The sequence below is a fragment of the Pipistrellus kuhlii genome, unplaced genomic scaffold (genome assembly GCF_014108245.1).
Source record: "Pipistrellus kuhlii isolate mPipKuh1 unplaced genomic scaffold, mPipKuh1.p scaffold_m20_p_9, whole genome shotgun sequence".
NCBI classification, from domain to species: domain Eukaryota; kingdom Metazoa; phylum Chordata; class Mammalia; order Chiroptera; family Vespertilionidae; genus Pipistrellus; species Pipistrellus kuhlii.
The window spans coordinates 54,819,927-54,832,863 of record NW_023425595.1 but is presented as its reverse complement, the minus strand read 5'-3'; the positions used below and the strand labels follow the sequence as shown (position 1 = coordinate 54,832,863).

Below are 12,937 nucleotides of genomic sequence, written 5' to 3'. Positions count from 1 at the left end.
TATGTGTGGTTTTGTTCACTTTATTAAACTCGAGAGAAATTAACAATAAGAAAAGCGCCAAGTAAAAAATCAGGTTGTTGGGGCTAACCTGACACTGTAAGTGAAGTTATCTGGAGCAGCGGTCCCCAAACAGTGGTCCTCGGACCAGTGATTGTTCATGGGGTCCTAAAGGTTGAGGACTGCTGGTTTAAGGAAACCTTTGGATTCTGGACCATCAACACTCGTTAGGAGTGCCAGTGTTGGAGCCCCCCACTGAAACTTGACTGAACCTCAGGAGGAGCCCAGCAGTCAATGGTTTAACTATCCTACCAGGTGATTCTGATGAACACCAAAGTTTGAGAGGCACTGCTCAAAGAACTTCCATTTGAAGCCACTTCTGTATTCTGCTGGATAAATTTAAAAAGATATGTTCCTAGCAGAAATTAAAAAACTACCATTTCCTATATAAATCAGATGCAAATGAATTAATGTATAGTATTCAAGTCTTTATTTTTTCCTTTAAAACTGGATATATTTAACTATCTGAGAATAACAAATGTTTGTTATAAGGTAATCAAGGGGAAAGGTTACATTCTCAGAAAATCCTTTAGCTAATAAAAAAAAGTACGTTGTTACAATATTATTTGTACACAATTCCTTCCTCCCTCCTTACCCTTGCTTGGTTCACTCTAGGCAGAGTTTACACCCCTACCAACTTTAGACATAAAATATGTCTTGCTTTTGACCCAATTGTATGGGAGAAGATGTAATAAAGAGTACATCTGTACAGGGGGGGAAAAAACATCTTTTAAACTTCAGTTAACTTTAAAAAAAATTTTAAGTGTGTTACGTATGCAAAAAATGCTCAAAATGAATGACATGGCCAAGAAAGAAACAATATAGATTGTTCTTGGCTTTGCTTCCCCTCTCATCTCTCCTATTCAACACAGGACTGAAAGTCCTAGCTAGAGCAACCAGGCAAGAAGAAGAAATAAAAGTCATTAGACTTGAGAAGGAAGAAGTAAAATTGTTTCTACTTGTAGATGACATGGTTTTACATATATCCTGAAGATTCCACCAAAAAACTGTTGGGTGTAATCAAATTCACTAACGTTACAGGATACAAAATTAATGTACAAAAAGCAGTAGCATTTCTATGCACTAACAATCATCTGAAAAAAGATAATGGTTCCATTTATAATACCTTCAAAAACAAAATGCATAGGAATAACATAGGCGGTGAATGACCTCTATTCTGAAAACCAAATAGCCAAAGCAATCCTGAGAAAGGAACGGTGGGAGGTATCACACTTCCTGATTTCAAGCTATTAATGAAGCTATATGTGCTTGTTAAAGGTGGTGGGGGGGATGGTGAAAAAGATCAATTTAAATAAAATAGACCCTATAGTAATCAGAATTGTATGGTACTAGCATAAGAACAGATAGACCAATGGAAAAGAATCAAGAGCCCAGAAATAATGCATACAGCATCAACTAATATTTGACAAGTGTGTCAATACTCAATGGGGGGAAAAAAACAATCTCTTAAGTAAATAGTACTGAGAAAATTGGATATTTACATGTAAAATAATGAAAGGCCCCTATCCTACACACTTTTCACAAAAATTAACTCTAAATGTTAAGAACAGAAATCATAAAACTCCTAGAGGAAAATGGGGAAAAAGTTCCTTGGCAATGAATTTTTGGTTATGACATTTCAAGCAACAAAATAAAAAGGACTAACCAATTACGCATAATAAAAAGAAAATACAAATATTTTATGTCTGCTCTGCTGTTATGTGATCTTACAAATTCATTGGCAGGTTGGTAGTAAAGGACATAATAGATATCTTGATATAAATAGCTAACAACTGCCGGGACCGGTTTGGCTCAATGGAGAGAGCGTCAGCCTGCGGACTAAAAGGTCCCGGGTTCGATTCCGGGCAAGGGCATGTACCTTGGTTGCAGGCACATCCCCAGTAGGGGTTGTGCCAGAGGCAGCTGATTGATGACTCTCTCTCATCTTTGTTTCTAACTCTTTATCCCTCTCTCTTCCTCTCTGTGAAAAATCAATAAAATATATTTAAAAATAAATAAATAGCTAACAACTAAGTAAAAAAAATTAGCTAGGATTAAGTCTTGTATGATTTCTGCTATGAATAGAAAGTACTAGCATTCTGGCTTTTTTCTGCCTTCCCATCGAGGAAGAGATGGGTGAGCTTCTGTCCCAAAATGTCTAGATTTATCATTTCCAACTACTCAGAGGCCTTGCCTATTTTTAATAAAACATCATTTTTAACTATCACTTAAAAACCAACTGAATTATCTCTTATGGAGAATTTTTCCTGTGCCTCCAAGCTTGCTCTCCTATTTTGTGTTTGTTACTGCTGTTGCTTCAAAACGTTGAGAAAGGGGCACATAAAAGGCTTCTCAGAACATGCCATCCTGTCCTATAGCTATGGGATCAGGCAAGAAATTTCCGGGACCTGCATATGCTCTGTACCCAAAGGATATAAAAAAAATATATCAACTGAGATGGAACATTCCTAACTCATTCTGAGGCTAGCTAGCACTGCCCTGATTCCAAAGCCAAACACATCACAAGAAAACTGCAAACTGCCCTGACCGGTTTGGCTCAGTGGATAGAGCATTGGCCTGTGGACTGAAGGGTCCCAGGTTTGATTCTGGTCAAGGGCATGTACGTTGGTTGCAGGCACATCCCAAGAGTGGGTGTGCAGGAGGCAGCTGATCGATATGGACAAAAGTGCCATGTTTCAAACAAAAGCAACTTGTGTGATTGAACTGCAAGCTGAAATAGCTGCTTGGTTCATGAAATAGCAATTTTATTTAAAAGAATAACTGATAAAAAATAATACTGACATCCTATGCATGGTGCCAGGTGGGTACTAATCTTATTGGGGGACCACCTTCTAAGTTATATAAATGTCTAACCATTATGTTGTACACCTCAAAATAATACATTCAATGTCATCTGTAATTTAAAAAAAATTTTTAAGTATTTTAACTCGAATAAAATAATACTGACAGACTTAACTATTTGGCAGTTATTCTGTTGAAATGAGTCTGAGAAAACAACTGACAGTGTTTGTAGCTAATGATAAAAATCAACCTTTTCAGCAAAAATTAAAATTTTAGAAACATGTATATACCACTATCAGCTTGAGAGTGTCCCAATACCTGGACTTGCCCTAATGATATAAGAAGTTAAGAACAAATGTGATTTTTAGATACTGAGTAATGAAATGTGTGAACATGTAGGAGCTCTTGCATAATTCAGTAAACTTATATTTTCCAAATGACCAACACATGTTATAAGATTATGCATGAGTAAGACCCATTCCAAGTGAAAAATTCACCAGTGGATCTTTATAACAGAAAACGGAGATCACACTGAACAGTAAAAAGATGAGTGGTTGCCAGGGCCTAGCTGGGAGGGAGGGGTTGAAAGGTAGAGCAAAGAAAGCTTTTAGAGCAATGGAACTATTTTATATGTTAAAATGATGGATACATGTCATTATTATATATCTGTCAATACACCAAGAGTGAACCCAAATCTAAGTTGTTAACTTTGGGTTATAATGATGTGTCAATGAAGGTTCAACTGTAACAGATGTACTGTTCTGGTGAAGGATGCTGACAGTGGGGGAGGTTGTACATATGTAGGACAGAATAGGGGGGAACTCTGTACTTTCTCAATTTTGGTGTGAACTTAAAATTATTCTAAACTATTAAAATATAAAAAGTTTTTAAATTTTAATTTAAATTAAAAAAACTTTAAAAACTATTAATGTGATTTCACATTCCAACTACCTTTAAGGAACTGCCTGACACGTCAAGTTTTGGGGTAGCATCAATAAAGAATAATAAAAGAATATCCACAATTATCTGAAAATTCTTTTCCAAATACATACACTGAGAGGCCGAAATTTTCTTCATATACTTCAACCAAAATAAAATACATATTACAAAAGATTACTCAACAAGACATCAAAGAGCTTTGCCAAAACATAAAATAAGGCCATTCTTCTCACTAAATATCTTAAATATTTTTCATAAGAAGTGCTACTTTAATATGTAATGTGTAGTGCTTTATTTTTTTAAATATGTAATGAATTTATTTTTAAATTCATAAATTTAAATTGTTTAATTTCTAATATGGTAAATATCAGTATGTACAACTCACATAAACACAAGCTCTTTGGGGTCCTTCAAAACTTTTTAGGACCGTAAAAATTGGATCCGAGACAAGACCAAAACGTTTAAGAACTGCTACCATGCACAACAGATTTACTTTACATATAGTAGGAGATACTGGGTGAAATGTTACACTTCTAGTAAAAAAAAAACTTAGGTCTGTCTGCAAAGCAGACAGCAGGCTGTCCACTGTCTCAAGGAATGGCAGTCAACAAGTAGAGGGCCTCTTTTTTAAATATATATTTCAATTGTTGATAGTATTACAGATACCTCCTATTTTCTCCCCTTTTACCTACTTCCCCCTACCCACCCACCATAGGTCTTCACCCCACTATTGCCTGTGTCCATGGACCTTTTACTTGGTTAGTGGGGAACAGAAGAGAAAATTCTGTTCAGCCCCAGTCCCCGTGCTGCCTTCAGACGGAACATTGGAAACATCCAGGTGAAAATAAGAAGCCTAACAAATGATAAATTACTTAATTCCCCCAATTTGTTAAGAAGGTAAAAAAATAAAGACATGTTATTTTCAAACATAAGTAGGAAAGTGAAAAACAAGTGTGGTTTAACAGACTAAATTTGTAAAAGGTAAAAGTTCTGGAGTCATTCCCACCTAGACCACATACAATTCACAGTCCACCACCTATTATCTCCAGCAATCTATATCGTTTCATCGATCCTAAATTCCTACATATCCAAAAAGGGATAACATGTTTCCTAGGACTTTAAGGATTAAATAAGGCAATAAATAAACCTAACAAAACATCTGGCATTCATCTATTCAACATAATGAATACATGTATGACACTATTATGAGGGCAAAAAGATAAAGAATTCAAGTCCTACACTCTAATCTAAATAGATACACAGAATTCAAGTGGATAAGACATTACCATTCACTTCTATTTTATGCTACACACACACACACACACACACAGAAATAATATGAGTAAGTTCTTGTACATTATTAAAACTTGAGTAGCTAAGTAAAACTAAGATAAACTCTCTAATCCATAGAACTCACAGTTACAGTTCTTATGCTGGATAGCAGTCCATGCAATTTTTACAAATATTAGTACCGCTTCACAGGACAATTGTTCCAAAAGCATAGCACATGTGTCAAACCCAAGGCCCGCGGGCCAAATCCGTCCCGCCAAGCCTTGCAATGTGGCCCACACCGCGCTGTCATCACTGCACTCTGCTGCGTTTCCATCACAATGACAGTTTATGACTGTTCAGTAAACCATTCGGCCCGCGATTTAGGCTGGATTTTAGATTTTGGCCCCTTCTCTGATTGAGTTCGAAACCCCTAAGCTAAGGAGTCATGTAGATCCCTGTTCAAATTTTGCTTTGCAATTGTTGAAGAGTAGAACTAATATGCTCTGAAGTATCTAGCACCTTGTATTAGTTTGCTAAAGCTACCATAACAAAATACCAGGCTCGGTGGCTTAAACAACAGAAATGTATTTTCTCACAGTTCTGGTGGCTAGAAGTCCAAGATCAAGATGTTGGAAGATTTGGGTCCTTCTGAAGCTTCTCACCTTGACTAGTTGATGGCCATCTTCTTCCAGTATCTTCACATGGGCCTCTCTCTGAGTGCGTCTGTCCTAATTTCTCCTTATAAGGACAATTTATATTGGATTAGGGCTCATATAATCTTAATTATCTCTTTAAAGGTACGATCTCCAAAAATAGACACATTCTGAGTTACCAGGAATTAGGGTTTCAACATAGGAATTTTGTGTGGGCACAATTCAGCCCCTGACACATCTTAATTGTTTAAAGAACTTAGCACTGCGTGTGCCGCGCCTGCACAGCCAAGGGTTCGGAGGGCTGGTGAAGTATGAAAAGACAAAGAGAACAAGCTGGGTCTAGATGGATCTTCTGTGTCTGGCTGAGGCCACAGAACAGATCCAGTCTGCAAGCTGATGGTTTATTTATAGTCAGAGGTAAACAAGGTAATTTACAATGTTATTGTAAGTTTCACTTGTTTTGGCAGCACTTGCTGCTCCTCCCACAGCCCATACAGATCTAGGGAGCAACCACAAGATCAAGCTTATTTATGCTAAGAGGGCTGTGCCCTCTAAGCTGGAACTTGTTTGCGACTTGTCTGAGGCTTACCCCTATAACTGCTCTCTACAACTATGTCTGGCACACAGCGAATCCTATTAATAATATAAAGTAGCTATTATTAGGCAAAAGGTAGAGAGAACAGTTTCTAAAAGGATTTAATTCCCTCTTTATAGTCCTATAATGGCAAGAAACTTTCCTTCGCTGTCATGAAATTGTATACCTATCAAGTTGGAAATAAAGGCAAAAGGAGAGATTGAAGGATAAATGTTTGCTCTTTCCACTGCAGTCTTTATTTAAAGGGATCTAAAGTAGTTGTAGGGTAAGAAAAAAAATGTAGCTTTTAATATTATACCTCCTTTCCACTTGGCCCCAAGACCCAGATCTGGGAAAGGTCAAATATGATTGGGCTGTAAAAGGAGATAATTACGATTATCTATATTCTACTTCTTCATCCCACTAACACCTATGCAACAAAGCAACTACACTACTTTTTAAAAATCCATTGCAGATTGATCTAAATTTAGTTGAGAATCTGTATATACATTTTAATTTAAATTGTTTCTATACTAGAGGCACAATACATGAAATCTGTGCACTGGGCAGAGGCAGAGGCCTGTGCCCTCTTGCCACCTGGGACCCCTTGCTCCTAACCACCCGCCTGCTCGCTCCTTACCTCTAGGCTCGCCATTCAGCACTGCCATGGAGGCAGAGAGGTTCCTGCCACCGCTGCTGTGCTCGCCAGCTGTGAGCCTGGCTTCTGGTTGAGTGGTGCTCCAGCTGTGGAATCACACTGACCACCAGGGGGCAGCTCCCGTGTTGAGCATCTGCCCCCTGATGGTCAGTATGCATCTTAGCGACCAGTTGTTGTGGTCCTTCAGCTGTAACAGTTGCTGGGCTTTTATAGAGATAGATTATACAAAACTAGACGAATAATTTTATCTAAAGGAATTTTAAATTATTTAAAATTTTTAAAATATATTTTATTTTTTTACAGAGAGAGAGAGGAATAGAGAACCAGAAACATTGATGAGAAACATCGGCCAGCTGCCTCCTGCACATCCCCTACTGGGGATGTGCCTGCAAGCGAGGTACATGCCCTTGATTGGAAGCTCTATCCACTGAGCAAAACTGGTTAGGGCTAAATGTTTCTTAGTAATTTATCTCATGAGTTCAACCTTTTATCTAATTTATCTAAATGCTAAATTAGCATATGAGTGCTTATGACAAGAACAATGCTTATATATATTACCCATTTAATCCTTATAATTTTTAAAGACATAAAATTTTTTAAGTCAAGAAAAAAAATTTCTGATCATGTAATCTTTTCAAAGAATTTTATTAAGATTTTTTCACATATTAGGAAAAAGCTTATTTGCCAGTACAAGAAATATATTTAACACAAATTAAAAACACCAAAGAGAACTTGGCATTGTAAGTGGATAAACTCGAGTTCCTGGTTTCCAGTTCTTTTAAACTACACTCTCATGTAGTGCTCAAAGCTTTCAGACATATCAAATTCAGTCACTCCTGAAATGATACATAATAGCACTGAGAGTCCTTACTCCTTAATTTCTCCTATATGCACACATATACACTAATAAAGTCCACCAAGCATAAATCTTCCCACTGATATGAATTAAATATGATATACAATATTTTTTTGGAAACCACATTACTGGTACCAAAGCAGGGTAGAACACATATGTTACTAATGAAAGAACTAGTAACTCCTTTTCTACTTCAGATGGCTTCAAATGTTCAACAATTATTTGAAGACTTTTACATACAGGCTAACATAGAGCCCATATTTCTTTTATGAGAGAAATGTGCGAACAGTTCCCTTAATTATACCCCTGCAGATAGGGCATTTTCTTAGGGAAGGGGCACATTCCTGGCATACTACTAGATGTCCACAAGGAATGAATACAATAGAAACTTCTTTGTCCATGCACACTTTACAAGTTCTTTCTTCTTGCAACCTCCTCAACTGTTCTTCCAGAGACAGACCTAGTAACAGAAACAAAAAAACTTTAGTGAAATTTAATTTCCATTTTAGTTCCCATTAAATAAATAATATGAGTAATAATTCATGTTGGTCTTAAGTCTTCATTTTTTTTACCTGAAACATCTTCTGTTGGAATATACTTCATATTCTTTTCCACTAAGGAAAGAAAATATACAAAAAAGGCCATTACCAAATACAGCACTGCTTAACCTACTACGTATCTGTTTTACCTACTATTGATATCTATAGAATAACATAGATTCTAAGTATATATTATCAGAAAAGACTTAGCCATACAACTTAGGCAATAAAAGACGTTTTTTAGAATAGGTTAAAAATTATGGAGCATAGTTTGCTAATCGGACTTATTTATTTGTCAGATACAAAGATGAACATAATCCCAAGGATTTTTAAAACAATTTTACCAAAAAACTCACCAAATAAGTTCTTATATAATGTAGAGTCAATTTCTTTTAGACAGTTTTTAAAGATGTTGGCTGCGGCATTTCCTTTAACTAAAACAGTATCAATCAGTTCTCTTGCTTGTAAAGGTATCTGTGTTTTTTGTTTAATTATATCATGTTCTTGTTTATTAATTATATTGGCCTTCAGAAGATTATCCAGGATGGGAAGCACACAAGTCAACTGTTGAAAGAGAGCCATTCTATTCTTCCGAATTAATGACAAATCATCTTCATTTAAAAAAAAAGAAAGAAAAAAAATCCATTATATTTTATACTGCTCCAACTAAACCTATACCAACCCTATAAGCAATTTAGGCACTAAATAAATAGGAACTTGAAAAAGAAGGGCAAATTTACTTGTTTGCACATTAATGTCTCTCCCTTGAAAAACCCCCTGAAGATTTTGCTAAGGCACATAGTATACACAGAGTCTTTGTTTGTGTCCCTTTCTTAAGTCAATATATTAATGTTTAGAAGCCTGCTTTTCCTTTATTCTGTTGAAAGCAAGCAGAGAATGTTAGAGGATAGCAAAAATTTCCCACTTCTGTACTTTCCCACATGGAATTAATAATGCACGCTAACTTCTCCTTGTATTATATCACTGTACTTTTTTAAGTTTTTAAACTTTAAGAATAGTTGGTATAGAATCTTATATTTATTATATTAGTTTTAGGTGCACAACAGAGTGATCTGACAGTTTCATACATTAAAATGTGATTACCCCACTAAATATGGACAGAGAACATAAAAAGGCATTTCTCCAAAGAAGACATACACATGACCCTCAACAGGGAAATGCAAGTCAAAACCACGAGATGCCACCTCACACCAGTCAGAATGGCCATTCCAAAAAGTCAACAAAGAACACATGCTGGTGAGGATGTCCTATTGGTGGGACTGCAAACTGGTGTACTCCCCATGGAAAACAGTATGGCGAGTCCTCAAAAAATTAAAGATACAGCATTTGACCCAGTAATTCCACTTCTGATATTTATGAAAACGAAATCTAATTTTAAAAATATCACTTTTACACTTTTATATAAATTGTCTTATTTGATACAAAGATTCTGTCAAACAATGTAGATATGTTATGATTGCTTCTCATTTTAAAATAGGAAGACTCAGAAAAAAAATGAGAACCTGTCCAAGGTTACAGAAACAATCAGCTGCAGACCATGGTCTCCTAGTATTCTTTTTAACTCCATGCTTATGAAGCAGTACTGTAGACCTCCTTTATCTGTGGTCTCACTTTCCACTGTTCCAGTTACTCACAATCAACCATGGTCCAAAACTAGTGAATGGAAAATTCCAAAAATAAAAAAATTTTAAGCTTTAAATTGTGCACCATTCTGAGTAATGTGATAAATCTCACTTTGTCCCAGTGGGAGGTGAAAAACTCCTTTGTCCAGTATATCCACACTGTATTCGCTACCCACATGTCAGCCACAAGGTTGCCAGGTTGACTGTCATGGTATTTTTTTTTACTTATTTCTCATTAAACTTCATAAAGTAAGTTTATTTTCCTTTCTTTAGAAATAAACAGAAAAGGGATTTTCCCATCCAAATGCCCCAATTGATACTATATAAGCAACCTTCACCTCTGCTAGCTCTTTAACCCTATTTTTTGCATCCTAGTCTCCACAGATGTCTATAAACTCCTTGAGAATGAGCACCATGACTCCTATAGGTGTTCATGTTCAATAAATACTTTAAGAAATGATTACTCAAGACTTGTTTTGGGAGTCTGAGACTTAACATCATCTGAAGAATACCAAAATCAATTCCCTATCTTTGGGTTGGACAGGAGCTTCTCACCAAGCCCTAGGACTTTATCATCAGTTCTATTTTTTGTATAAGGATCCCTTACAGGATTACAAAGTCAAATATCATATTAAGACTATGATTTGAAGGAACTTAAAGATAAATAAGACCTGCATTCAACTTAAAAAAATTTGCTTTTTCAGAACAACTTTAACTTGTTATATCAAGTAAATAGGACTCAAGAAGAGTTAAGCTAAAATCCTCTGATTAGCATATATCAAGGAATCTTACTGGAAAATAAACATAGAAAAAAGGTATAGTCAATAGTTGTTAAATAGTGGAGAAGGGGATGTGCAGTTTGGAAATGACTGGAGGCTGCTACCAGCAGGTAGTGGACAGATGAGGATATTAACTTTCCCGTGACATGTGAGACAATCCTGTGAGCCCCAGGGAAATAATGCAGTTTTCTAGCCTTCCCAAATACCTGATGCCATTTCTTCCGTTTGTCTTTCTTTTTCTTCTTGTCTGTTTTCATCTTCAGCATTAAGTAGTGCTGACACAATATCATTAACTGTTTTGTAATTCTCTCCAGTTGATAGGATTTTACTCTGAACTGTCTGCTTTACCAAGCTTCTGCTGAAGCCCATTTCCAAGGCAGCTTTCACCACTGGTGTATCCATCATGACCGCATCTTCTGAAGAACTTTCTCCAGGTCCAAAATGAACAACTATTTGAAATGACATGTACCAATGTTAAATTCCACAAATATAAAAGTATGTAGGAAAATGTCTATGACACAAACTTTACTCTCACATTACTTATCCTGGTAAGAGAGATGAACTAGATGCACTCATTACCTATAACTCCAACAAAAGTTTAACTTGATCAGGTTCAAATGAGTGTGTATGATATGCTGTACTTTTTACGAAATACCACTTCTACTTCCCAGGCAACATTCCAGACCAACTTAAGAGAAAATAGGGATGGGGCTTACAAATCTGTATGTTTTTAAAATTCCCCAAGTGATTCTGAAGTACAGTCATATTTAGAAACCAATATGCTATACAAATTTAGAAGTGAGAAATTATCTCACTTCAGCCAGGGAAGTTGGGGAAATCAACAAAGACTTCATGGAAAAGTGGCATTAAAGCTCTGATTTAAAGAAACAGAATCTAAAGATACGAAAAGATGAAGCAGAAAGAATAACAAGCGAAGACAGGAAGTATAGTAAAATGGAAGGCTGGTTCACCTAAAATATGTCTAAAGATGAAAATAAATATGATAAAAGAAGTAAACAGTCATATGATTTCAGAAGTGACAGATGCTCTGAAGAAAAAGCCATGTAAAGGTGATTAAAACAAACTAGGAGGCAGGAGGACACTTCAAATAAGATAACCAGGGAAGCATTTTCTATGCTAGCCAATATGACATATTATGAAAATTACAGCCCTCGCCGGTTTGGCTCAGGGGATAGAGCATTGGTTTGTGGACAGGAGGGTCCCAGGTTCAATTCCAGTCAAAGGCACATGCCTGGGTTATGGGTTCGGTCCAACGTGGAGGAGAGACAGCTAATCAATAATTCCCTCTCATCATTGATGTTTCTATCTCTCTTTCCTGTCTGAAATCAATAAAAAAAATATATATTTTAAAAATCTTAAAAAAAAAAAAAAAAGAAAATTACAAGAACATTAATTCTTCAAGATGCTTTACTGCCATCTGCTGGAAAACTGTTATAATACACACTAGAGGCCTGGTGCACAAATTTGTGCACATTGAAAGGAAATCAGGTGGCTAGCGGGGCAGGACTGGGCGAGACAGGCCAGACACACCCTGGAGCCAACATCCTTGGTCAGCTGCACTTGGGGCAGAGCTGGGGCTCAAAGGGTGTCTGCAGAGTGAGAGGGGTCCCTCCAGCAGGGGCGTCCCTAGGCCTGGCCTGGGGGGATTGGGGAAAATCCAGCAGTCCAACATCCCGAGGGCTCCTGGAGTGGCAGAGGGCACTCTGCAAAGTTGCTATCTCTTGGCAGCTCCTGTGTTGAGCATATGCCCCCTGGTGGTCAGTGCCCGTCATACCTACCAGCCAGTGGGCCTGTCATTTGCTTAGCCTTTTATATATAGAGATATAAATATACATTGGCTACCATGTGTAATGTGCTCCCTTGCTCAAACATATGTGGAAGCCCTGTCTGAAGAGGTAGCACAAGAACAAATACTTTAGTGATAAAAAGGAGTAAGCTATGGGAATATCTGAAGAAGTCTTCCAGGCAAAGAGAAAAGCAAGTATACAACTTTAAGTCAAGAGTAAAGCTTGATACAAGGTATATTCAAGAAACAGAAAGGTGGTGAAAGCCAGGGAGGAGGAGGAGGATGCCCAGATTATAGAGCCTTGCGAGAAGTTTATATTTTCTTCTGTTTGCCAGAATATTCTAGGAGGGTTTTAAGC

General features: G+C 36.9%; 1 protein-coding gene across 3 annotated transcripts in view; it reads right to left on the bottom strand.

Moving 5' to 3' along the window:
- Positions 1-7,581: 7,581 nt before the first annotated feature.
- Positions 7,582-12,937, bottom strand: part of BIRC2 (baculoviral IAP repeat containing 2) — a 39,376-nt gene continuing 34,020 nt past the window's right edge. For 2 of the 3 annotated variants that reach the window (XM_036426187.2, XM_045578041.1), the window contains exons 6-9: positions 10,979-11,221; positions 8,707-8,961; positions 8,384-8,425; positions 7,582-8,271 (exon numbers count right to left, since the gene is read on the bottom strand). In XM_036426187.2, coding sequence (XP_036282080.1) covers positions 8,078-8,271; positions 8,384-8,425; positions 8,707-8,961; positions 10,979-11,221 — 734 coding nt within the window. In that variant the 3' untranslated portion in view covers positions 7,582-8,077. The remainder of the gene's footprint in view (positions 8,272-8,383; positions 8,426-8,706; positions 8,962-10,978; positions 11,222-12,937) is intronic. The other variant, XM_036426188.2, reaches the window with a different exon arrangement.